This window comes from Ursus arctos, unplaced genomic scaffold, assembly GCF_023065955.2.
Source record: "Ursus arctos isolate Adak ecotype North America unplaced genomic scaffold, UrsArc2.0 scaffold_14, whole genome shotgun sequence".
Lineage (NCBI taxonomy): Eukaryota > Metazoa > Chordata > Mammalia > Carnivora > Ursidae > Ursus > Ursus arctos.
The window spans coordinates 30,119,957-30,144,125 of NW_026622808.1; the positions used below are offsets into that span (position 1 = coordinate 30,119,957).

General features: G+C 53.6%; 1 protein-coding gene across 8 annotated transcripts in view; it reads right to left on the reverse strand.

Annotated features, from left to right (window-relative positions):
* Window positions 1-23,485, reverse strand: part of FYCO1 (FYVE and coiled-coil domain autophagy adaptor 1) — a 75,074-nt gene extending 51,589 nt beyond the window's left edge. For 2 of the 8 annotated variants that reach the window (XM_026500650.4, XM_026500649.4), the window contains exons 1-6: window positions 23,361-23,485; window positions 11,337-11,474; window positions 7,875-7,981; window positions 6,213-6,338; window positions 2,206-2,312; window positions 646-789 (exon numbers count right to left, since the gene is read on the reverse strand). In XM_026500650.4, the coding sequence (XP_026356435.3) occupies window positions 646-789; window positions 2,206-2,312; window positions 6,213-6,338; window positions 7,875-7,981; window positions 11,337-11,391 (539 nt within the window). In that variant the 5' untranslated portion in view covers window positions 11,392-11,474; window positions 23,361-23,485. Of the gene's footprint in view, window positions 1-645; window positions 790-2,205; window positions 2,313-6,212; window positions 6,339-7,874; window positions 7,982-11,336; window positions 11,475-11,950; window positions 12,815-18,197; window positions 19,512-23,360 lie in introns of those variants that run through there. The other 6 variants (XM_048226868.2, XM_044384799.3, XM_048226867.2 and 3 more) reach the window with 6 other exon arrangements.
* Window positions 23,486-24,169: the final 684 nt, after the last annotated feature.

The following is a 24,169-nucleotide window of genomic DNA, read 5'->3' on the forward strand; positions in this document are numbered from 1 at the left end:
CTCCTCCCACCCCATGTGTGCACACATGTGTGCATGCGCAGACTCTCATGTGCACGCGCAAACTCTCACGTGCACGCTCTCTCAAAAAAAAACAAAACTGCTGAACTGTAATTGAACTCGAGTCTGACACCCTGGTGGTGCTGGGCGACTGTGGGTAAGTCACCCACTGTCTGAGCCTGTCCCCTCCCAGAGTCCCCACCCTCCTGGGGTGGCAGGTGAGTGCTCTTTTCCAGCAACCCTTCCGTGGGTGAGCTGTAGCTCCCTCTCCACTGCCTGCAAGGTCTCCGTGGTAAGTCTGCAAGAACAGGACCAGGAAAAAGCCCACTGGCTCCCCGCTGGCCACCCCCAAATCCCTTAACACACTTGAAAAAACCTCAGGTTTTGCATATGCATCTCCACTGACTCATACCACCCGGCCGGTTAGGAGAGTCAGGAGAGTTTCGAGAGTTTTGGGTTGGAGACTTCAGATGTTACAAAACATTAGTCACGACTCAACAAAGTCTAGCAAATTAGCAGGCGTAAGAGTTGCAAAGCCTTATGTCATTTACTGCGTGACCGAACTGTTTTGAGTAGACTGGTGGCGACCTTTAGAACTTCAAACATCTCCTTCCCCTGTCTTTTCAACCAAAAAATCCTTCAAAATACCTGGCAAATGTCGGCCAGGCAGCGTCCAAGTCATAGCCCCTCGACGCCAGGTCAAACTGAACCTCGGTCAGCTCGTACAGCTGGCCCACGATGTCGGAGCTCAGCTTCGGTTTCAGAAAGGGGCTCCTTGCGTAGTACCAGTCACTGCAGGGAAGCAGGAAAAAGGAGCGGTGACAAGAATAATAAAGGTAAGGAAAGACTGAATTTGATACGGCTCTCCCTTACCGAATTCTCAGGTTACTAATGAGTTAAATTCAGACAGACAGACAGGGGGACACACACACACCCCAATTTGATTTTCACTGTAGGAGCGCATAACTTCCAAATAAGCTTGTTCTTCAAGGAAATCACTGAAATGAACTAGATGCTTATCCACTTATTATTTACATCGTATCTATTCTCCAGAAAGGATACGAGAAAACTTAAATCTGTTATTTGCCAGGAAGGGGGCAGTTAGAGGGGAAAGAACACTTCCTCTGTGAAACATAACCCCATCTTCTACTCCGTTTAGAGGATTCAATACAGGCTGGTGAGCTCGTGGCTAGGGTAGGTCCATACACCACAGAGTCGCCCTGTGAGGGGTTGGTGGTCGCACCACGCGAGGCAGTAAGAACTGAGAAAGGCCACACTGTGGGGTGTAAAGAGCTACTGGGCTGGCGTCCGTGAAAGGTGGCGCACTGGAAGTCGAGCTGCCGGGGACGGTTCTCACCAAACACCGTGAACAAAACAACCGTCGGATCAAACGTGCGGAAGTTCTCAACTCGCGTGAATTCACAGAGTCTGTCACACGCACAGAAATACGTCTTTATGCAAATCAATCTTAAGGTGACAAAACACAGGATTTTCCCCCAACCAGGTTTTTTTTTTTTTTAAATCCCCATGTGATTTCTTTGATTCACTGGAAGAACACTCCCTGGGGAGAAGGGAGGCAGCGCTGGAAAAGGCTGCCAGGAAACCCAAAGAGGTTCGGCTGTGAGGGGCCTAAGCCGCAGCTCCTTGTTGGACACCCCATTTACATGCTCAATCCCTTCCCTCCCTACCCCTCCCCCCACCAGGCTCTGGCACCAGCCACACAAAGGCTGAGCCCACCGACAACCTGGGCTCCATCTGGCTGCCCACCACCACGTCCGGAGAGCCCTGATACACCCGGCAGGCATTGACTCGGGGTCTCAGGTGAGGCCTCGGGCTTGGAGGTGTTAAAAACCCCACAGCTGATTCTGCTGAGAGAGCCCAGGACAGCAGCCCACTTGCCCCAGGTGGCTGTGGGGGCCTGCCCATTCATTAGGGCAGGCACCGAGGGTATGCCACCCACGAGGGAAGACCACCTGACATCAGGAGCGCAGAGATCTGGATCCAAGCTCCTGCTTGGCGACCCGGCATCGGTGGGGCCTAGAGAAAGGCACTCGACCCCTCTGAGCTTCATTTCGTCACCGGTGAGCATGCCGTGCTACCGCCCGACGTGCACGGAGGACGGCTGGCGGCTCCCCCGCTGGGGGCTCCCCGGTACTAATGAGCGGACTCGGGCTCACTGGGTAAACCCCAGCGCCGCCATGCATTTACCTGGTCACCTTGGAGTTCATGAAGCACTGCTGTAACGTGTCTGCCAGCCTCTGATGCACCAAGGAGTAGCGAATGAACGCCCTTCCTTTTCCCAGAGATGTTCGGAGCTGGAAAAAGCAGATGATGCTGAAAAGAAGGGCTGTTAGCATAACTCCACGCGTAGCCATGGCCTCCCGTCACCCCAGAGGGCAAGGCCTGCAGCAGGCAGACTTCTTGCAGGCTTCCATCTGAGAACAGTCTGTAGACTCTAGTAAACGAGTCAAGGGAGACCTGTTCACAAGAGGCTCTGGGTGCCCCAGGAAATGTCATTCTCCCTCCCCTGCTTCATCAGAAGCTCTGGGCTTCGAGTCACATGTGAAACTGTCTGATTTAATTTGGAATATTTAGAATAAAACTAGGCAGGTCAATGAAGGGCTCCTTGCACCACAAGTGAGCTTGAGCGAGACACGGTCTTAGTTTGGCTAATGTCTGGGCTTGTTTTTGAGGTGCTGGGAGAAGAGGCGCGTGGGAAGAGGCCAAGAGGTTGGCCTGGAGCCCCTGCGGGAGGGGGAGGAGAGAGGAGGGTGAGGGCAGGGGTGCGTCAGGGGGACTTTAAGAAGTTCTGATGGATGTGTGATGGCCTTCTGGGTGTTCTCAGAAACCCTCAGTAAAATCTGTATGTGTCAGTGCTTTCCTGGTTGGATTTGCTTCAGATATGCCAGCTCACTGCACCTAGTCAGAGGGGACCCAGGAGGTGAGGGAGAGCAGGGGTGTCTCTAGGTGGTCTGGTCAAACCAGGGTAAAGAACAAATGCATGTGGCTCTGCTTCAGGAAGTCTGAGGTGGACAACACAGGAGAGTCCAGGTGCAGGCCTGCCACTGAAACCTCACCACACAGTGCCAAACCCTTCTAAAGAGGTTTCTGGAAGCTTCTTGGAAGGTGGGGTGTGCTGGCCAGAGACTGTGCCACGAAGCTGCCACAGCAGGGCTCTGCCAGCGATGGGCACGCATGGCCAGTTTGCCGAATAGGACTCATTCCCAATGAGTCAGCCCCAGAAGTTAAGATAAGTGGGCAGGAATTCAAAACCTCTCAACCTACCAGTTCTGTCAGGCTCAGGGTCTGGGTCGGGTAAGTAAAGACCCACACACCCTCCTCACCTCTTCGAGGGTTAGAAATGTTTAACTTGGGTGGCGGGGGACGGGGGACAGATGGTCCTAACACCCCATACTATCGAGAAACCAGTCATGGCACTGGACTGAGACAGGAAGTGTGTGGTACACCCTAAGCACTGACATATTAACGAAGGTGTAAACACCCCGGTCTAGAGCACCTCTGAGCTCAGAGTTGTAGGTCTTCTTACTGCTGACTCAAGGAAACGATACCATGGTATGAAGTCACTTTAAAAAAATAAAAAGGTGTGAAATGTCACGAAGTAGAGAGGCTGTAAGCCATGTTTCCGTGTGCGCTCTGTGGGCCCGGGGCATGGTCAGGACACCCAGAAGCGAAGGTGGGTGGCAGCCAGACACACTGGCTTTAGAAAAACCATCATGGCACGCCTGCGGAGGGCTGGTCAGGGCAGACGCCCCGGGGAGAATCGTGGGGACACCCCCGTGTCCAAATACTTCTTCCACTGATGATCGAGGGCGAACGGAGTGTTCAGTGGTGACGCCCAGCACACTCAGGGCAGCCCAGAACAGCTGAGCAAGGCACTGTGAAGCCTAGCGTGCTGGTCAGATGGACACGTCCACATGTAGGCCCTATGGAACTTAGTAAGACCCTCCCACGACAGCCCATGTCCGTGAGCTCCCAAGGGATGGCCTTGTCCTTATTAGCAAAATGGCCACTGTAACAGCCTTTAGAACATGAAGACTTTTTCTACGGCAAACATTTGAGGCTGTGTCTTTAATCAGCCCTATTAACCAAACTGATGTGACATATGTACATATAAACGGAGCTCTTTATTTTAAGAGGTATCTTGAAACGCCCTCTGGGGGAGGGGATCCACAGTGTCTTCGTACCGCAAGTGAAAATACTGCCCAGCTTTTTTATTTTTGATGTTCTGAGATCACGGGTCCAGGGTCATGACCTAATTCCTTAAATTTTTGGCATCTGGCCCAAACTCATCTGCACTATACCAAGAAGCTACCCGATAGCAGTGAAGGGGAGGCCTGCAGGTTGCAGAGAGTGGACTCTGCTTTCAGCCAGATCACTGTGCCACCAGCCTGACGCCACGCTGCACCCTGGTTCGGACCCTGTCCATCTCGGGGGAAAAATGCACAGCTCAGGCTGAGCTTACTGTGAACCTCTGTAAGTGGCTGATTATAGCCTTAGTCTGTTTTAGCCCAAAAGGCTGCCTCCCGCCCCATGAGGGCCTGAGGGGCCCAGCAAGGCTTCTTATCCATTAACTTTTACCTTCTGGCCTGGACAACACTTGATGACGACAGTTAACCGGAATACCCAGCAGCCCTGTGGCCCAGTGCCCTTCCAAGTCATTCCACCCAAGAGTGCCCCGGAGAGCAGAGCCTTCCACAGGGATGAGGCAAGGGGAGCCCGTGGGAGGCAGAGCCCATGCAGCCACCAGACACCAGCACTGTCTGTGCAAGCAGGGAGTGCTCTTTGCTTCGAGGGGTCAGTTTCCCTGGCCTTGCATTGTCTAAAGGTCTGTGCCTTATGCGGAAAGGAGATTTACGCACTTTGTAACCCTGGGCCATGGGGACGAAGCTAAACTTATTTCCAGACTTCAGCTGTCTGAAGCCGTAAAGTCAAAGGCCTTTGTTGCTCTGAGGAGTGGAGGACAGGACAGTGACACTAAGAACTTCTTCCAGACTTCTGGAGAGGAGATGAGACCCCTCTCCAGGTGTGTGACACTCTATGTCAGGGACCCAATGGTCGCGCCAGGCAAGTTCTCACAACACTGTGACGCTGCACGGACGTGAAAGAAATCCAAGGAACAAACTCTTTTCCAAGGTCTTTCCTCATTTTCTCAGATGTCATGGAAAATGCTTGGCCCTCACTGTCAGCGTACCTAACGCCATCATTCTCTAGAAGAAGAAACCTATCTGGCTCCAGCTGGCAGGGAGCGGGAGGAGATCTCAGCGCACCTGACTCTGTGGCCTTCGTGGGAGGCCGGCCAAGGAGCACGGCGGCCGGCTTTAAAGTGACTCCAAACATACTGACAAGACGCTGAAAAGAGAGACGAAATGTAGAAACCCTTTAGGCCTCCCGCCCAAGATCTAGGGGTTTACTCACTCCTGAGTGTGCATAGTTTCTCACTCCCAGAGCAACTAGGCTGAACGGGCCGGGGGAGGGGGGGAGCGAGGGAAGGGGAGAGAGAGAAAGAGAGAGGAGAGAGGGAAAGAGAGAGAAAGAAGGAGAGAGAGAGAGAGTGAGGGAGAGAGAGGAGACGGGGCAGGAGAGAGATAGGAGAGAGGAAAGGAGGGAGAGAGAGACGGAAGGATGGACAGAGAGAGGCAGGGAGAAGAAAGAGAAAAAGAGAAAGGAGAGGGGGGAGAATATGTTGTTCTAGGGTTTTCTAAAACAGCAAAGCGCTGGCTGTCTGCTCAAGGGGCTCAGAACTCCATGTGGGAACGAGCTGAGCATAACCAGCATTTTAAGAAATGTCCCTTGAGGTCTCACATCACTCTCTTCATTACAAGTGCAAGTTTCCTGAACAAATTATAGGGAAAGCACCTAGTAAACTCTCAGAATTTCATCTAAGGAACGAATTCTTTTGAAAAGGCGGCCGCGTCCCGTGCTGTACGCCCGTGGGCCCCGCAGACAGCCTCAGTGTGAGCAGCCCGCTCCGAGAGCGCACGCTTGCGGTCTGCTGAACAGAGGCAGGACCGAGCCATCCCCTGCTTGGCGGCTTCCCTGAGCGAGCCCTGGGCACTGCGTGCGCCCGCATTTTCTTACTTCTTCACCAGCCGGCCACCCCCACCTCCTCACGGAGCTATCTGCACCACAGATCTGGGCAAGGGCTGCTTAAGGCAGCGAGACGAAGATGCGAGGACCTTGGCTGCTCTGCTCACCTCCGGAATGGACTTGACGAATCGGATCCCGTCATTGGCTCCTTTCACCTTGGCCAGGCAGGCGCAGAAGTAATCCCAGTAGTCCTTCCTGTTGCCCAGCAGGGTAGCCTTCTCCTTCTGATCAAACTGCGGAGACAGAGGAGGGTCAGGCCCGTGGCTGATCACCCCACCATTTCAATGATCGATAACAGCAACGGCTTCTTACTCACCTGTCCCAGACCAGGCCCTTTACGAGCGCCATTTTTACTGAATGGCAAAGGAGGGAGGGTGTTTCAACCCCCAGTTTACAGATGAGGAGACCGAGGCCGGGAAAGGTTAGGCAGCTGGCTAGGGTCACACAGCTAGTGGGATTCAGGAGGAACAGCTCCCCCAGAAAGCTCCCCGCTCTGTGCATAGAGCTGGGTGGCAGACCACCAAAGGGGCTGTTCACACAGGATGAGGACGTACAAGAGAAAAGCCTTGAAGGCAACATGAAGACTTTCGGCTTTGTCTCAACTTAGGGAAATGAGTTCAGGACATCTTACCCTGGCTACTCTCAAGTCTCAACACGGTTTTAATACAGACGTAATAAATCACATTAATGCTGGCTATGAGTCGTTTCAAATCCAAAACCAAAACGGGCTGACTGAAAGCGAGAAAGGTCCATAAATCGTGTCCCAGCGTAAAACAGAAGCAGCTGAAAAAGGACGGAAAGGTGAGAGTCTCAACACGTCGGGGCGTCGCCTCCAGCAGGCGCTCGTTCTCTAGACGGGCCTTGCTGGGATGTGACGTGGCACACGTCCGTGGTCAAAAGGATAAAGGTGCGTCTTTCTATAACATCACATTTTATAGTGTTTTTTTTCTGGTTAGGGAAGTTAAGATACATAGATTGTCAGAAAATCCTGATAAAACTAAAAAAAAAATATATATATATATATATATATAATGCCTAACATTCCCTCCCTAAGATAACTTCTGTTGACATTTTGGTCCATTTCCTTCCCGCCTCCAGTGATTGCCTATATTTTTCTGCATCTGCAGAACTCTCTAGATCCGTGCTTCTCCAAGCAAGCAGACATCAGCATGACACTGTGAGCACGTTCAGACAAAACTTCCTGGGCTGACCTCAGAGGCCCTGATTCAGCAGGTCAGGGTGGGCACGGAGAAGACATTTCTCACCCGCTCCCAGGTGATGCTGAGGCTGCTGGTCTGTGGACCCCACCACTCTGAGCAGCAAGGCTCTAAGATGGGAGCTTCTGGAGCATCTTCAGAGGGTCCACACACTTCCAGAGAGCGAGTGACTGGGTGTGTACCCATACAGGCATGTCTGTTTGGGGAGAGATCCCACGGCTTTCACCAGACTCTCAAAGGGGTATGCGACTGCCCCAGAGTTAAGATCCCTGCTAGCCAATGGCCTTGTGACTTGCCTCAAGATGACCTAAATCTCTAAAGAACGTTCTTGATGCCCACAACCATCCTAAGGGGCAACATTCCGATTCTCCAGAGGCTCGCGCTCGGAGGCTCAAGCTCCAAGCGACCGGGGACTGCTCCGACCTTCAGTCTAACCAGGAGGGCTTCGTAGCTTCCCCGAGCTGTCTGAACCACATCCTGAATGCTGATGAGTCACCCGAGAGGGAACCGAGAGAACAGAGCAGAGATCAGTGCAGTACAGGAGTCACTTACTTGGAGGAGATACTCAAGTTTGTAAGAAAACTTATGCAGGCTGGTGCTGTCGTCCGTAATGGGCTCCCCTGCGTCCTTAAATTCTTTGCTTAGCTCGGTCACAGCATCTTTAAGACAACAAACAGGAACACGTAACTGGCCTCAGAGAGAGAAGCAGAATGACACGGGAAGCAGGAGGAGTAAGCGGCCAGTGACGGCAGAGCACCGGGGAAGCAGAAAGTGGGATGTGACCCTAGAAGGAGGGAGTGCTGAGTCTGAAGGTGCTCAGGTGTCCCGAGAGCCCACAGGTACAATACCGCTGCTCCCTAACGGGGCTCATTTCTTGGTCCTCCCTGTAGGCCCACCACGTAAGTGGGCCTGGTAATACGCGTGCAGTTATTTGGCCAACGAAGGTCTGCTCTGTGCATGAGTCACTCGGCAGGCCCCTCTTACTGACTTCCAGACAGCCTTAGCCTTCCTTCTGGCCTTGTGTCTGGTTGTCCTTCACTATAACCCTACTGCTCAGTGCAGGCTAAGTTCCGGCTTCAGGAAGACCCAGAATGTGCAAATAAGAGTAATGAGAACAATCCCAAGAATGTCAACGATGACACCTGCTTCTGTGAGCTAAGTGCCCACCGGGGGCCAGGCCTGTGCATGTCCTTCTCATTTAATACGGCACTGCGAGGCGGGCATGGCTTTATTTACGCAAATTCAACACACAACTGGTTTTAAGATGCTCCCAACTGCAGAGCTGTTAAAATGGGGGGGAGGGGGAGAGTACAAGTGGAGAATGACGAAGGTTGGTATCATCATCCCCGTTTGGCAGATAAGGAACTCTGGGAGAGGTCAGAGCACTTGGCCAAAGACCCTGGGCTGCAAACGGCAGAGCTGGAATCAGAAGCCTGGTTTCTCCAGGGCTTTCTGACTCCAGAGCCCGCCTTTCCACTTCTAAGACAACTGGCTTCCCTGGGCAGAGAAGAGGGAAAACCACGTGTACTCTCGCTCGCAGCCTCTGCTGTGGCACAGAGGGACAGCGAGAAGCTGGGATCGGTGTGTAGATACTGGGAAGAGTGCCCCCGGCTGAGATGGTTGGGGCACGCTGCACAAAACCATCTTGCTCTGTGACGGCTCGTAAGGAGGAGCCCCCAGCCCCTGGCTCTCTAGAACCATAGCTGGAAAGCAGACTTGCCCAGCTCTGAAGCTGAGCCTAAGCTGCTCAAATTTAATCGACGCTGACCTCTCGGGCAGAGGTCAGCAAATGGCGAAGACAGGCTCTTGGGACTGATTCTTATACCAAGTGACTGCTGTCCAGCGGCACCCTCTAGAAGTGGTTGCTGCGGCTGGCATCCAGAGCCGGGGGGAGGCGGGGAGGGACCCGGCCAGGGACCGGGGAAGACGCACAGCCTTTCTCCCCCACCCTCAGGTGGAGTTAACGCTCACAGCATGATCTGGGAACTCCTGAAATTTTGAAAGAAGGAGCCTTGCGTATGAAATATGAAGTTTTCAGCTCTAATCTCTGCTAATCCAAATTCATCACTTATGAATAATCTCAGTTTTCTGTGAATTACACATCTGTGTCTGCCAACAATCTCGAGCAGCGGGTGTTGTCGTCAAGCTGACCTAGCACGTGAGGGAAGCTGGGACCTTGGGAAGATGACGGGACTTGTCCAACACCTTCCAGGGTCAAAAGGCAGAGCCAGGAGCTGACCCCAAGGCCCGTGACACTGCTGTCACCAGGAGGAAGAGCGGGCTGCCCTGCAGTGGCGTGAAGGCTAAGCAGTGCCCAAGGACACCTCAGTTAGGGATGCACCACTCCCACGCTCCACGCTACAGAGTTCTCGTGTGCTCGTGAAGCCAGTTCCCAACACATGCAAGGGAAGGGTCTTGAGAGAGTGGTGTCTCAAAGCACTCAGTGGGCTGCGTGCAGGACACTGAGACGGCCTTGGGATGTCAGGGACGACCAGACCAGCCAGGATGTGGGGTGGCAAAGGTTACCTGGACAAATGCCAACGCCTGCCTTCCTCCCTGGATCAGGAGTGCTAAGGGGTGGGGGGGTCCTCTCTTCCTCTCTCTCTCCTCCCAGTAAAGACCTCTGGGTCCCAAAGTCATCCTGGAGAACCAGAGACTGGCACGCAGAAAAGAAGGCCTACTTTGTGGAGAGACTTCTCAAGGCCAGTGGTGAACTCAGATTTGCAGAGATTGTCATTTTACTTTCTCTGCTTCTGTGTGTGTGTGTGTGTGTGTGTGTGTAGGCTTAAGAAAAAAACCCAGCTAATATTTTAGCCACAAGTAAGCTGGTGTGGTTAAGAATGTAGACTCTGGCACCTGGTGGGTGTGCAAACCCAGGCTCCGCCCAACTGGATGTGTGGCCTTGGGCAAGTCACTGAACTTCTCTGTGCCTGTTTCTGCACCTGCAGAATTGGGGTAATGGTTTCTACCTCACAGACCAAATGCGAGGACTCCATGAGTCATTATCCATAAGGCACATGTAGGACAGTGTCTGGTACATGTGAAATGCCAGGTGATGATTAGCTATTCAAGGCCCCAAATGCTATCTAAATGGGGAGATAAGCCTGGGAGCAATTTTTATCTCAGCGCCTTTTGACCTGCAGAATGAGAAGCCTACGGTGGCCGCCACTTGCCCGGTGGCCCTGGGTGTGACAGACTGCAGTTGGCCATCACTGTGCTTGAGCAGGTAGGAGCCTGGACCTTAAGCCCGTCGGGAGGGTATTGCTGTCATCCCTGCAACACGCAGGAAGCGGTCAGCTTCAGACCGTGCGGTAGCCAACGTGCTGGAGCTCCACAGAGGCCTGCAGACCCGCCCCGGGTATCTGGGGGGTGGGGGAACATGCCAGAATTCTGACCCCTGGGACATCACCCAGAAGGGTGAGGTCGGGCCCTGGGCTCTCCTCCTGAGGCTACTGCACTCCCTGTGCCCCTCCCCTGGCCTGCCCTTCTCCAGGGCGATGAGAGCTACGAGTCTCGGTGGGTTTGCTGAGCTCAGGGAAGTCCAGGAGGCAGCGAGCCCAGAATTACAGTGCGTCACAGGAGATAGGCTGTCCGTCTGCCAGGACTAGGGAGGACAGCAAAACAAGAAAGACGGGTGCCTGGTCATCCCGCTCCAAGGGAGGGAGAACACGCCTTCCCAAATGAGCCAACTCCACCGCGGCCCGAAGGCTCGTGATTCAGCCGAAGACCGAACAGGTGGCTTGAAAACACACACATACACACACACTGAAAGCAGAACCAGACCCAGAAAAGGGTACTGGATTTTGTTGACAAACTGGCTTCACAGTGCTCTGAGAGGAGGGCCAGCCCAGCTCTCCCAGCCTGACCCGGGGTGGGCACTCCCGCAGGATGTGTCCCGAGGGCTCCCATTACTCCCCTCCGCGTGACGAGGATGACAGGATGACAGCAGGAGCACAGCCCCAGCTCCCCCACAACCGAGCCCCACATGCCTCCCCACCCCCCAAACCGCCGCACCTTGCAAATCGCGGATGATTCTCTGGAGCTGGCTCTCTGCCATGGGGGAAGCCATCTCGACTGGCTGCAGGCCGCCTCTCTCGGCTGTGCGCCTCCTGCCCGGGTCCGATCAGCAGAGGTCAGACCCCATGGTGGCACCTGTACGAGGGGAGAAGGAGGCCATGGGGGAAGCAGTCACAGACACAATGTGAAGACAGCAGGACAGGAGCGTGCTCCGGGCACAAAGTCACCCCATCTCGGTGTCCTCCCTCAACGGGCAGGGCTTGACCTTTCTGTGGGTGCCTTGCTCGGTGGGCATCCCCTGGCTAGCTTCCGACCTGCTTATATTCAGACACAAGGACCTGGGTTGGGGCTTAAAAGGCAGCATGACTCGTTCCTTCTGAGCTTCTCTCCTCTTCCACCCTCTTAGGCAGGACAGCCTCACTCTTCTTCCACCTTTAGAAATGCCTCCTGGGGGCTCCCCTCACCCCCCGTACACCAAGGCCTGAACCAGGCCAACCCACACTCAGAGGGCCTGCTGAGCCAACAGAGCTGCCCACCACCAGACCCCTGTCTCCCCCCACCCAGCCCCATGTCCTCCCCAGGCTTGCTTCCTCTGAGGGACGGTCAGTAACCTCTGGCAGGGCGGTGGGGGAGGCGGGAGGCTGAGGACCCTTGGGGCTTCGGGATCAAGGAAAGCCGGCCTTGCCTGGTGGGGGAAGCAGCTCCCTCGTGGGGGCTCGGCAGCTCCAGCTGCCCAGAATCCAGCTCGGCCTGGCTGTGCAGACACCGCCTGGCCCGCACTGGGGGCCTGCGCAGCCCTCGGTCCGGTCAAAGGACACGTCTCTATTTTAAGCTTGGTTACAGTCCTCTTGCAGCTGGTGAGTCCTGAGTTACCGGCCCTGTTCGGGCAGCTGCTGAAGTGATCTAAGGACACAGTACTGGCTAAAGACCAACGGAGGTGAGGAGACATGAGTGGCACTGGGGAGAAGTCTGGATACGCACTGGGACACTCTCCTGTCCCTCCTTTAGAAGCTCCAATTCTTTCCTCAGCTGTCCGATGCAAGGTTGTGCAATGCTTGCTGGCAAAAGCCGGTAGCAAGGCTAAGGTGGCCATAGGGGCAGCCACCACTAAAGGAGGGACTACTGTGTGCCAGGTGCTGGGCCCTGTTAGGTGCTTGACACACGTGATCATTTTAATCTCGCAATCCCCCTAGTGCAGTAGATAACGTGCAAAGGACAGCCTGGTGTTCGAGAAGTTCCTGTGACTTGTCTAAGGCCATAGGCCAGTAAGGAGTAGAACTGTGGTTTGAACCCTGGTCAGTCTGATTCAAACCCTGCGGATTTATAGCTGAGCTACCGTCACTACTGCAAATGACCAACCACTTCCACGGGCTTCTAGGAACCGCCCCTCTAGCGTCTCCCAAATAATGTGCCGCCACCCTGAGTGTTTCTAACATGCGCTGGTCCTCACTTTCTCGCCGCCATATTACCCTTCTCTCTCCAAGAGTTCAGGAGAGAAGGCTCTGGGGTAGAAATGGTCCCAGGTTTCAAGTTCCTCCAAATATTTACATAAGCATTCCAGCGTAGGCCTGAAAGCAAGAAGGGCCGCTGGGGCCGGATATGCCAAGGCCTATTTTTAACCAACAAAACCAGCACAGCAGTGACTCCAGGCAAACAAGGCCCAAAGAGGGCTTCTCGGGCCTAGGGGGAGCAAGACAGGCACACACGAATACCACACTCTCAGCAATTCCTGACACGGAGCCCAAGAGACACAGGGGATCCACCGAGTGCCCTCCAAAGCCCCCTCACAAGTGATAGCACCCCGCCCATCACAGACAGCAAACTGAGGGTGGGAGTGGTTTTCAAGAAGCCAGCCTGCCCATCCCTGGGAGTTTCTCCAGGTCACCTGAGGAGCACAGCGCCTAAGCAGGGACCAGCCAGGGCCCTACAGAGACATCTCTGCAGGGGCTCTGTTGCCCAGAAGGACACTCTGTCCCTCCCAGAGAGGTAGAGAAAGTCGAGGGTCCTCACTGTCAACGCACAGTTGCCCCAGCTCCACGCTCTGTCCAAAGTGCCTACTCTGGGCAGGGAGGGGACACAGAGGCACACACGGCACCATCCAGCCCTGGAGGTGCTGAGCTGTGCTCCAAGGAGAAAGACAGAAAAATATCCAGATATCTGGACAACGGCAGGAGAGGTCCATACAGAGATATGAACAAAAAGTGATGGGTACTCAGCCATGAAAAGGGCTGAGCCACAGATACATACAACAAATGCTTTCTGCAGAGTGAAAACAGCCAGCCTGAAAGGTTACGTACTTGATGATTCCCTTTGCAGGCTATTCTTGCAAAGGCGAAATGCGGGGGAGAGATCCCCTGGGTGGTTGCCAGGGCCTGGGTGTGCAGGGAGGGCTTGACTCTCAGAGTCTCCAGAAACTGGGAGAGGCGGTTCTGTTCTGTGTTTTGCTTATGGTGGTGGTTATGGGACGGTATGTGTTTGACAAACATGTATTTGCCAGAACTCACAGATCGTGAATGGGGCCTCAACAAGACAGGCCGCACTGTGATGAATTCGGAAAGATGCCATGGGACCTAAGGAAGGGAAAATTAATGCTGCCTGGGCGAGGGAGAGGGTGGTAACCGAGCTGTGCCCGGCCTGCAAAGTAAGGATGAAGTCTCTGAAGAGACCCAAAGAGGAAAGGGCACCAGGATGGGGGGGGGGTTCAGGGGAGCACACAGGCTGCTTCTCTCCCCTCGTTCTCTCATCTGACTGTGGTCAGCGGAGGGCCTTGTCGTTTCTGGGAGAAATAAACTCAGAGGAAGACGACCCATACTCCCCAGGTCCTCAAAAGCAGCCCCCCGGGTGCGTGTGCATGCTTCAAACTAGGGTGAAACCCACACCCGTCGAAGAGGGCAGGCCGCGACTCCAGCAACACGCCGAGTGGCCTCACCCAGGCTCTGGCCGGGCCCTCTTCTCTGAGGCCTGGCCAGGAAGAGAACAAGGTCTGCAGACCAAAGTGGCGTCCTGGCATGACGGGCCTCAACAGGCAGAAGCGGGCTCAAGACTTGCTGGCCCTCTGGGGAAGCTGCCCAGTGCCCGCACACACGCGGGAGGCCTCCTCTGCCTGACCCTCGGAGCGCGCTCCGCTGATGCCAAGTTCCCAGGTCACGGGGTGAGCTGGGCCCAGCTACTGATGACGTAAGCTGGTTTTCCAAAATGCCTGAGTCACCACCCAGGTAACGCGCCCCAGGAAACTAGCTGCTGGGGCTGGTGGGCCCGGGTGGGCTTCCCCACCGCGGACACGGGTCCCACCTCGCAGGGTTTCACGAAGTTGGACTGGAGTTTCCTTTGAAGATCATGGTCACCATCAGGATGCTACTTTCCTGGACACGGGAAGGGTGGCTCTTAGCGCTTTGCCCCCCTCTTCCCTGGTCTGAGGTCATTATGAATCCCTGGAAGGCACAGAACGAGGCACCGTCTCTCTCGTCACTCTGTGGTCAACTTTCTTGTGTCTCCAGATAAACTTGCCCTTTGGTTGAGGGATGAGAGAGTTTTTATTCACAACACTCCTGACACCAACAGTATGGCTTTTCCCCACACCGACAACCAGTTCTGACTCCAGCTGGGTGTTCTTTAATTCAATTCAATCCTGACACTGACTCCCTGGACTTCGTGCAGACCCCACCAGTCAAACGCTCTGCCCACAAGACGTCCCTGGCTTCAGATGCTGGTCACAAGCCCCAGGCTGCTGCTCCCTGTAGTTCTGACCAACCGGCTATATACTGGGGCTCCCCATCGGGGCACCTGAGTGGCTCAGTCGTTAAGCATCTGCCTTCGGCTCAGGGCATGATCCCGGGGTCCTGGGATCGAGTCCCACGTTGGGCTCCCTGCTCTGCTGGGAGCCTGCTTCTTCCCCTCCCACTCCCCCTGCCTGTGTTCCCTCTCTCCCTGGCTGTCTCTCTCTGTCAAATAAATAAATAAATCTTAAAAATAAAATAAATAGACTCGGGGTCCCCATGAGCCCTTCCTCGGGTTTGATAATTTGCTAGAACAGCTCACAGAACTTGGAAAAACACTACTACTGATGAGGGAACAGAAGGCAAGCTGAGGACAAAGCAGAAACTGACACCCCGCAATCCCCCCCCCCCCCCCACCATGGGATGTAGGTGACATTCCTCAGGCACTCCTGGCTGCCCTAAAGGACAAAGAAATAGTTAACCTAGGGGGGCCTGGGTGGCACAGCGGTTAAGCGTCTGCCTTTGGCTCAGGGCGTGATCCCGGCCTTATGGGATCAAGCCCCACATCAGGCTCCTCCGCTATGAGCCTGCTTCTTCCTCTCCCACTCCCCCTGCTTGTGTTCCCTCTCTCACTGGCTGCCTCTATCTCTGTTGAATAAATAAATAAAACCTTTAAAAAAAAAAAAAAAAGAAATAGTTAACCTATAGATACCACAATCCTGCAAGACTTAAGTCTCCCTCAGTTTTACAAATGTCTTTAGCAGGGGCGCCTGGGTGGCACAGCGGTTAAGCGTCTGCCTTCGGCTCAGGGCGTGATCCCGGCGTTGTGGGATCGAGCCCCACGTCAGGCTCCTGCGCTGTGAGCCTGCTTCTTCCTCTCCCACTCCCCCTGCTTGTGTTCCCTCTCTCGCTGGCTGTCTCTATCTCTGTTGAATAAATAAATATAAAAAAAAAAAAAAGACAAATGTCTTTAGCAGTTTACAAGAACGAAGCATTTCTACCAATAACCTACCTTCCGGAAGGGAATGTAGATACAATTAAATGTCCTTATAATCTGCAGCCTCCAGGAAGTGCCCAACTACCTTCATGTTAATGCCTTACTAGAGGGGTAAACAACCTTAACTTGACAATGGCAAGGCCTCTGGTATCTTGTGAGTCTTCTTTAACACATGAAAGTATTTCCTCAACCTCCCTTTTTCCTTACCTCCCCCAACCCCATGGTATATAATCAGCCACCCCTCACAACACCGGTGCAGCAGCTCTTTCTGCCCACGGGTCCTGTGTCCGTGCTTTCATAAACCACCAATTGTGCACCAAAGACGCCTCAAGAATTCTTTCTTGGTCGTCGGCTCCGGACTCCCCCCCACTGAACCTCACGTGTATTCCATGTCCTCATCACTACGACCCGTTTATTTTACAGGATACAATTTGGGACCGGACAAGGGGAAGAGATGCGGGCTGGGGCGGGGGGAGGTTGGTTTGAGGGGTGTGGGGCTTCCATGCCCTCAGGGTTCCCCTACCTTCAGCCCTTCAGCTGTTCACTGACCCAGAAATTCTCAGAACCCCATCATTTAGGACTGTTTTTTTTTAATATTTTATTTATTTGACACAGAGACAGCCAGTGAGAGAGACAGCCAGTGAGAGAGAGACAAGCAGGGGAAGTGGGAGAGGAAGAAGCAGGCTCCCAGTGGAGGAGCCTGATGTGGGGCTCGATCCCAGAACGCCGGGATCACGCCCTGAGCCGAAGGCAGACGCTTAACGACTGTGCCACCCAGGCGTCCCCATTTAGGACTTTTTAACGGAAGGTTTCATTGCAGAGGCACGGCTAATTAAACACTGGCCACTGGAGATCAACTCCCATCTTCAGCCCCTCTCTGCTCCCAGAGGTCTGGGGTGGGGCTGAAAGGGCCAAACCTCTATTCACGTGGTTGGTTCCTCTGGCAATGAGCCCCATCCCAAAGCGATCCAGGGGCCCACCCAGTCACCATATTAGCATAACCTCAGGTGTGGTTAAAAGAGGCTTGTCGTGAATAACAAAAGACAGTCCCATTACTCAGGAAATTCCTAGGGTTCCAGAAGCTCTGTGGCGGGAACCGAGACAAACACCAAATATCTATTTCCTATTGTATCACAGAGATTACGTGAAGCAGCCCGATCCTGACAACCCATTAGCAGAAGGCTCTCGTAACTCAGGAGACACTTAGAGCTTCTATCCACACGGCCTTGGCCACGCACAGCTGCTTCAGCACCAGGGGAGTGACTCCAGGACTCCCATGCCTCCCAAGACCCCCAAGGCGCAGATCGCCTCCATGAACCCAGGGTCCTTGCTGCAGGACCTGTAAAAACCTCCATCGCTCATCTCTGGCAAGCTCTTTCAAATACCAGAGAAATTCATTTCCTAAAACTTGGGGGAACACTGGATTCTCTTGCCAACGACTCGGACTCGGAATTACGTTTTAGCTTATCCAGCATGTCTAAAAGCATCCGATATTCTGATAGAGTGCAACAGGGGCTAAATGCATTCTTAAAAATTATTATTACCTGGGACTATTGCCCGAGTTCCTAGTCATAGCTTCGGTATTATTCTAGAAGTAAAGAACCTTCCCCAAACTCCAGATTCCTCCTATACCTGCCCAGATGCCCTAACAATAGAGAGAGCAGTTTCGTCCCAAATTAAGATACAAAGACACCAACTGACTCCTGTAAGCTTATTTACACGCCCGTGCTAATGACTCAGATTCATAATGTTGCCCAGAAACCGGCTTTGGCAGGCGCAGCACAGCATCTGACGAGTCACAGTAAGGAAAGAAGGATCCGAAGGGGGAGGAGGAGGTTTGGGGCGTGGAAGACAACCTCGCCCTGTCTTCAGAATTTTTTCTACTGGCTCCTACCCCAATAGCTGAGAAGGGACCCGGAGAGGGCGCCGGGCCATTGGGCTCCTCCCCGCAATCCCAAACAAGGGGAAACATACCAGTGGTGAATTCCACCCCGACCAAGAAAGAATGTGAACAAGGGCAGTTCAGATCTGCAGAAGGCAGAAAGCCTCTCTGGAAGAGTCCATTGCCTTGGCCTGGTCCCACACACCCAGCAGCATCTAATCTAGTTGCTACCTCTGCGGGGGTGGGGGGCACTTGGCTGGTACCTGCAGCTGAGGCCCGGCGGTCCTGCTGGCTCAGTCCCGGAGCGTTGGCGCTGGGCAGGCTGCCCTCGGCAGAGCCTCCAGAGGGTGCCAAGGAGAGTGCTCAGGAGTCTGTCAGAGGCCAGCTCAGAGGCAGACATGAACACGTGAACAGAGGCTCAGGAGGCGACCCAACCCCTCAGACCTAATTAAAGTGTTGACCAACTGCGTGCCTCGGTCATCTTTCCCACACACTCCTTCTTGCTTGCGATATTTTGTAAAAGGGAGTGGAGACTTGAGCCTTTGCCATCCCTTCGTGAACCTTCTCGTGGCCCTCGCCCTCCCACCAACAATTCCAGGCTTCTAGGTCGCTGCCCCTGGACCACACACAGAACTGGCTCTGGTTCCAGCCCACTAGCCCACGAGGGCAGGGTCGAGACACCTGTGGATGGGAGGTGTTGCCTCTGGGGGAAGCTGACTGTCTTTTTTTAGGACAGGGTCAGGGCAGCTGCTCTGGAAGGAGCCACACATCCGTACCTGAGGTCTTGCCACCAGAAAGCCCAGAGAAACTATCCAGGAGGTGCGAGTGCATGTGTGGAACTCCGGGCAGTCTCCGGGACAGTTGCTTGAACACTCGAGAACTCGGCTGGAGCACCTGTGTCTTCCTGTGCCCACACAGCACAAACCCACCCGGATGCAGAAAACTGCAGAGCTCCAAAACCATATGCTCGGGCAACTCTCCTGACCGGAGGATCAAGGGGGTCAGTCCAGCCAGTGACAAATTACGAACTGAATCTCTGACAGAATATGCTTTAGCCACTAACCACGGCCTTGAGGAAGACTGCGTATAACCCGTATGTGTTAAGAGACTGTCAGCCGGGCAAGAGGGATTTGCTGGGCACCCCTAGTGAGAGGCAGACCTGAGCCAGGGGTGGGCCCTGGCCTTCAAGAGAGGAGAACAGACAGCATATACCCTACTAAGCTTACAGACGGATAAGAAATCACCTGAGGCCTGCGAAGGGCTTGGATGAAAAGGAGGTGAGCACAGAAGGCACCAGATTCTACTCTGCTCATAATTCTAAGCCCCACTGCCTTCCTTCCACGTTTGTGGCCATTCGCCAGTATGGTAATTTCTCGTTTAACCTGTTCTTCCCACCTGTCTGTAAGCTCCATCACTACTCACATTTCCCCAGCACCTAGCACAGTTCCGACCCGTGGACAGCCCGCGATAAATTACTTACTGAAGGAAGGAATCAGTCAGACAAAACCAAACACAGAGCCTCTTGCTCCACAAGCCAAACTAAATCTTAGGCATAGAAATGTACCAACATGTAAATAATGCTAATCACCCTTCCATGGCAGGAAACATGGGTAAATTTTCAAAAAATCTGATTTCTCTGATATTTCAATTTTCCTTTACTGGACATAAATTACTTTCACGTTGACTAAAATAACGCATTAAAAAATCACACTGTGATTACAGACATTATACCATCATTATTGTGGAAATACTATGGAATTATTATCCCAAGAAGAAACGGAATAATGTAACTTAGGGACTAGAGGGATGCAAGTGTGTCTACGGGAGAAAGTGTGCCCCACAACTCTGGCTGGACGCAGTCTTACCCAGAAGCCTCCTTCACCCTATCTGGACAAAGATAACCACTGGCCACTCCGGGCACCTCTCCCACTCACCCAATCTTCCCAAGGCCCTTCCCTTCCCTTTCTGCATTCCTGGGACTTGGATCTGGAAGCATAAACCAGGAACACTCCCAGGGTGGGGGAGGTACTGATGGGTCTGAACTCCGCTGTGCTCCTTGGATGCCAAGAGCAGCATCCGGGTACAGACAGGGCAGGGGGTGGGGCTATGCCGGCAGACAGGAAGGGTGAGCAAGACCCAGGATGGCTCTGAAGCTGGAGTTTGGCAATGGGCAAGAAAACTTTCCTTTCTTTTACCAACTGTAGCTGAGGCTTGCCAATCTGGACCCTATTCGGATTCTGGAATCAGACTAGTCATGTGAAATTTCCATTCCCTAGCGTGCAATGGGTAATTCGATAAAGATCGTGCCATGATTGGGTGAGAGCATGCTAAATTTAGCTCACCAAACTCTTTTCAGGCAATTTAAGCAAATCTGTCTATCCTGGGGAAGTTATTTGACCTTTTCCTAACTTGTGTGGGGTTTTTTCCCCCTGTTTTTTTGTTGGTTTCCCCCCATGTGCAATGTGGGGAGGTTATCCTTTATCTTCCTTAAGGAAGAGGCGGGGAAGGCAAGGAGCACACATTCCAAGGGGCTAACTTTGGCGGAGGCTTCCAAGTGCCCCCTCCCTGCTCTTGACCAAGGCTCCAGGCACCCTGGAAGCAGCCCATGGGGCTACAGGTTCAGCTCGAGGAAATGCCTTCTGGCTCCTTGTGAAACCACCACCTCTTGTTCGGCTGTCCAGCCTCCCTGGACCTCCCACAGGATGCTCCTCTTGGCCTACCCCCCCACCCCCGGCATACTAATGGCTTGTTTGGAATGCTTTTTCACCTCAGGTTTTTCTTTTGGATTCCACAGGCTCCCCTAACTCGGTTTTTTGCCCCAGGTCAAAGATGCCATACCCCAGGCTCCTGAGGTGGTCAGCCAGACCTGCCCGCGGGCCCCAGAACCAGACCACAGAGTCCCCTCAGAACCACGCTGATACACACGTCCTCATCCCTGCAAACAGGATCTGGCCAAACTAGAAACAGGTGCTTGGTGTGTTTCAAATGCCACAAAGGCCTTCGTGAACAGGGAAGACATTGGTGGTCACGAAAACCATGAGGTTGACTGGCTCCAACATGTGCAAGAGGGGAAAACACCTCCGGCCCCACGGAGCACGCCACCCTCATCTCGTAAAAGCCTTTAGCCCATGTGCTCTGAGGCTGAAGCTCCTGTTGTGGGGCAGTCTGGTGACAAACAGTGAGTCTAAAAGCAGCAGAAGGATAAATACGGACCCATGGAAACATTTCAGTACCCACCCCACTGATTCATTGACCTGTTCAAACAGAGGCTCTCTACCAATCAAAAGCTTGAAAAACAAAAACGAACAAACAAAAACTCCAAAAAACTGGCACTGAGATCCCAAACAGAAAACACTGTTCATCTCTGGAGCAACACAGTGACCTTCCGCACTACGTGAGCGGATGCTGACGAGGCCAAACTCCACTCATCTCTGCTCACGGGCGGCACCTGGCTGGTTACCCTTGTACCCAGTTAATGCACCTGCCCTGCTGTGCGTTCCGGGGCTCCTCCAGTGAATGTGGCCCCAAACTCTGAGTTCCTATCAGTGATTTTCACCACGAGACCACAGCTGGGCAATATGCTTCCTCAGTCTCATGTTTAAAGACATTCCAGCCTTGAGTCACCGAAGTCGTCCTTGGAATCACCAGAAAATACAGGTTACCCATCAGCCAAACTTCTCCCCTAAAGGGAAGAGAGAGACTGCCATTTCTCGGGTGCCTGTTATGTGTTCTGGAGGCAACAGCCCACAGCCTCGGTGACTGATACAGGTCAATGTCACCAGCTGCTCTGATCTTGTCTGTTTGGGGTGGTTCCTCTCATCACAAACATCGGGGGGGGGGTATTGTTCCCTAAAAGGACCAGGCTAAAAGCATGCCTCCTGAATCCATGCTATTGCCCCCAAACCAGCCACAAGGAGCAAAGGCCATCCAAGGAGCAGCTAGAAGATCGACTCTAAAGCAACTACAAAAATAAAGTCGAATACAACTTGCAGATTCTAACAGGTGGGCACATGTTCACCATACAATTCTGTCAGTGATTATGTTTATTTTCCTAATAAAATAGTGAGCACAATTTAAAAGCTACATGAAGCACTACACAAAGATGAACACTTTTACTAGAAGCAGAAAACCTGTTTCCTAAAGCAAGAGCCATTTCAGATCCTTGTAATCAGAGAAGGCCACATCCCTTCACTGAGATAGTTAACTCCGATTTCCAGGGTGATCACAACGATGGCCCACAACTGGACAGGGAATTCAGTAATTGATGAACAGTGGCTGTCACAGAAAGGGGGGGGGGTCGAGTAGAGTCCACTCAACATGGGCCCTCTTCGGAAGGTGGGAGCCACAGAAAACATTAAACCTCAGCCAGACGGCTCTTTCCTGACACCAACACGCAGAGGAAGCCGCATTAGACAGATGGCAGGAGAGTAAAGCTTGCTACAGAGACCACAGGGCTTGCAGGGGCAGGAGGGCAGTGAGCAGATTACAGCCTGATCCTCTGCCCTCAAAGAGCCCCTGACCCATTTCTCTGTGGGAAAGGAAACTGCCGTGGTAAGACAAGCTGAGGGGCAGAGGCTGCAGCCAACACAAGCAGTTTCTATAAGTGCTCAATTTTTTTCTGGAGGGGGCAGCCAATGGGAGCCGTGAAGAATGATGAGGGGCATCAGAGGACACATGTGCATTAACAGGGAGCCACGTGGTTAATGTGTCAACCACACACACTTTCCTCACACAAAAATAAAATAAAATCCAGCGCTTCCCCTACAACAACCCCCACCCTAAGTTCTGAATAGCATGGACTCTTATCTAGCCCAAGTCCCATGCAGTCACACCACAATCCCAAACCTACAGGTGTTTCAGGAAAAAGCACTGGGGCGGTGTCTCGAGATCCTGCACCTGGACACAAGGTAAAGAGAATGGGCCAAGGCCTGAAGATGGCCCGGGATGAACAAACTGTCCCCCTATGGGTGGAAGGGCGAAAAGAGGTCTGGGCTGTCCCGGCCCAGCTAAGCCAGGACCTTAACTTTTTAAGGTCAGCAGCCTTCCGGGCAACGCAAGCAGAAACTCCGGGACCTGGACTCCTGTGCCTAAAGGATCCAAAGCTTATTCTGAGACTCCCATATGGTGGGCTCCTTGGCGGCCCCTCAGCCATCGGAGGTCCTGGAACTGGTGTTTGGGGGTCTGTTTTTCTAACTGACCACCGGAGGCAGCCTGGGCTCCGGGATTAGTTTCAGCCCCGGCCTGAGGTGCCTCCCAGGCCCGCTGGGCAAGGGCAAGGGCTCGGGCGGGGTCCGGGGGAGACCCGCGATGGGCGGGGACGGTGAGGGCAACAGGTGAGAAGCCGCGCCCGGACGGAAGTTCTCAGCTCCCGGGCCGACAGCGGCCCAGGCTCCCCCAAGGTCCGGCCGGCCCCCCGCGGCACTTACGCGCTCGTGGGTCCACCGCTGGGCAGAAGCGAAACTTTCTGGGGCCCAGCGGAAGAGTGCGGTAGCGCGGCGTAGCCCGCCATGATACGCAGAGCCGCCGCAGGCGGGCGCGAACTACAACTCCCGTCATGCTCCGCAGGGCCAATGCCTACAAGTCCCGTCGGACCCCACCGCACAGGGGCTCCGGCTCCGACTCCCTGTTCTCTCCGCGGGGCTGAGGTTTGCATCTCCCACTGGCGCCGCGGTGCCACCGGCCCTAGCTTAAACCTTGCAGTGCCCGCGGGCTCGTGTGTCCACAGGTCATCTGTGTGGCACCTTGAAAGCAGTGCTGTCCCCGTGCGGCTTTTGAGAACTTGAAACGCGGCTAGTTCGGGTTGAATCGTACATGGGCTGTAAGTGCAAAATACACCTGACTTCCAAAGACTTAGTATGTAAAACATCATGTGAAATAGCTTATTACTACTTTTATACTGACTCCATGTTGAAACGGTAATATTTTTGATACGTTGGGTGGGCTAAATGAAAAGTATTATGTACAATACTATGTATTGCTGGGCTTCACATCTTTTTTTTTTTTTTTTTTAAGATTTTATTTATTTGTTTGACAGAGAGAGAGGCAGCCAGCGAGAGAGGGAACACAAGCAAGGAGAGTGTGAGAGGGAGAAGCAGGCTCCCAGAGGAGCAGGGAGCCCGATGCAGGGCTCAATCCCAGGACCCTGGGATCACGACCGGAGCGGAAGGCAGACGCCTAATGGCTGAGCCACCCAGGCGCCCCTGGGCTTCGCATCTTTTGATCCCCTCACTTCTTA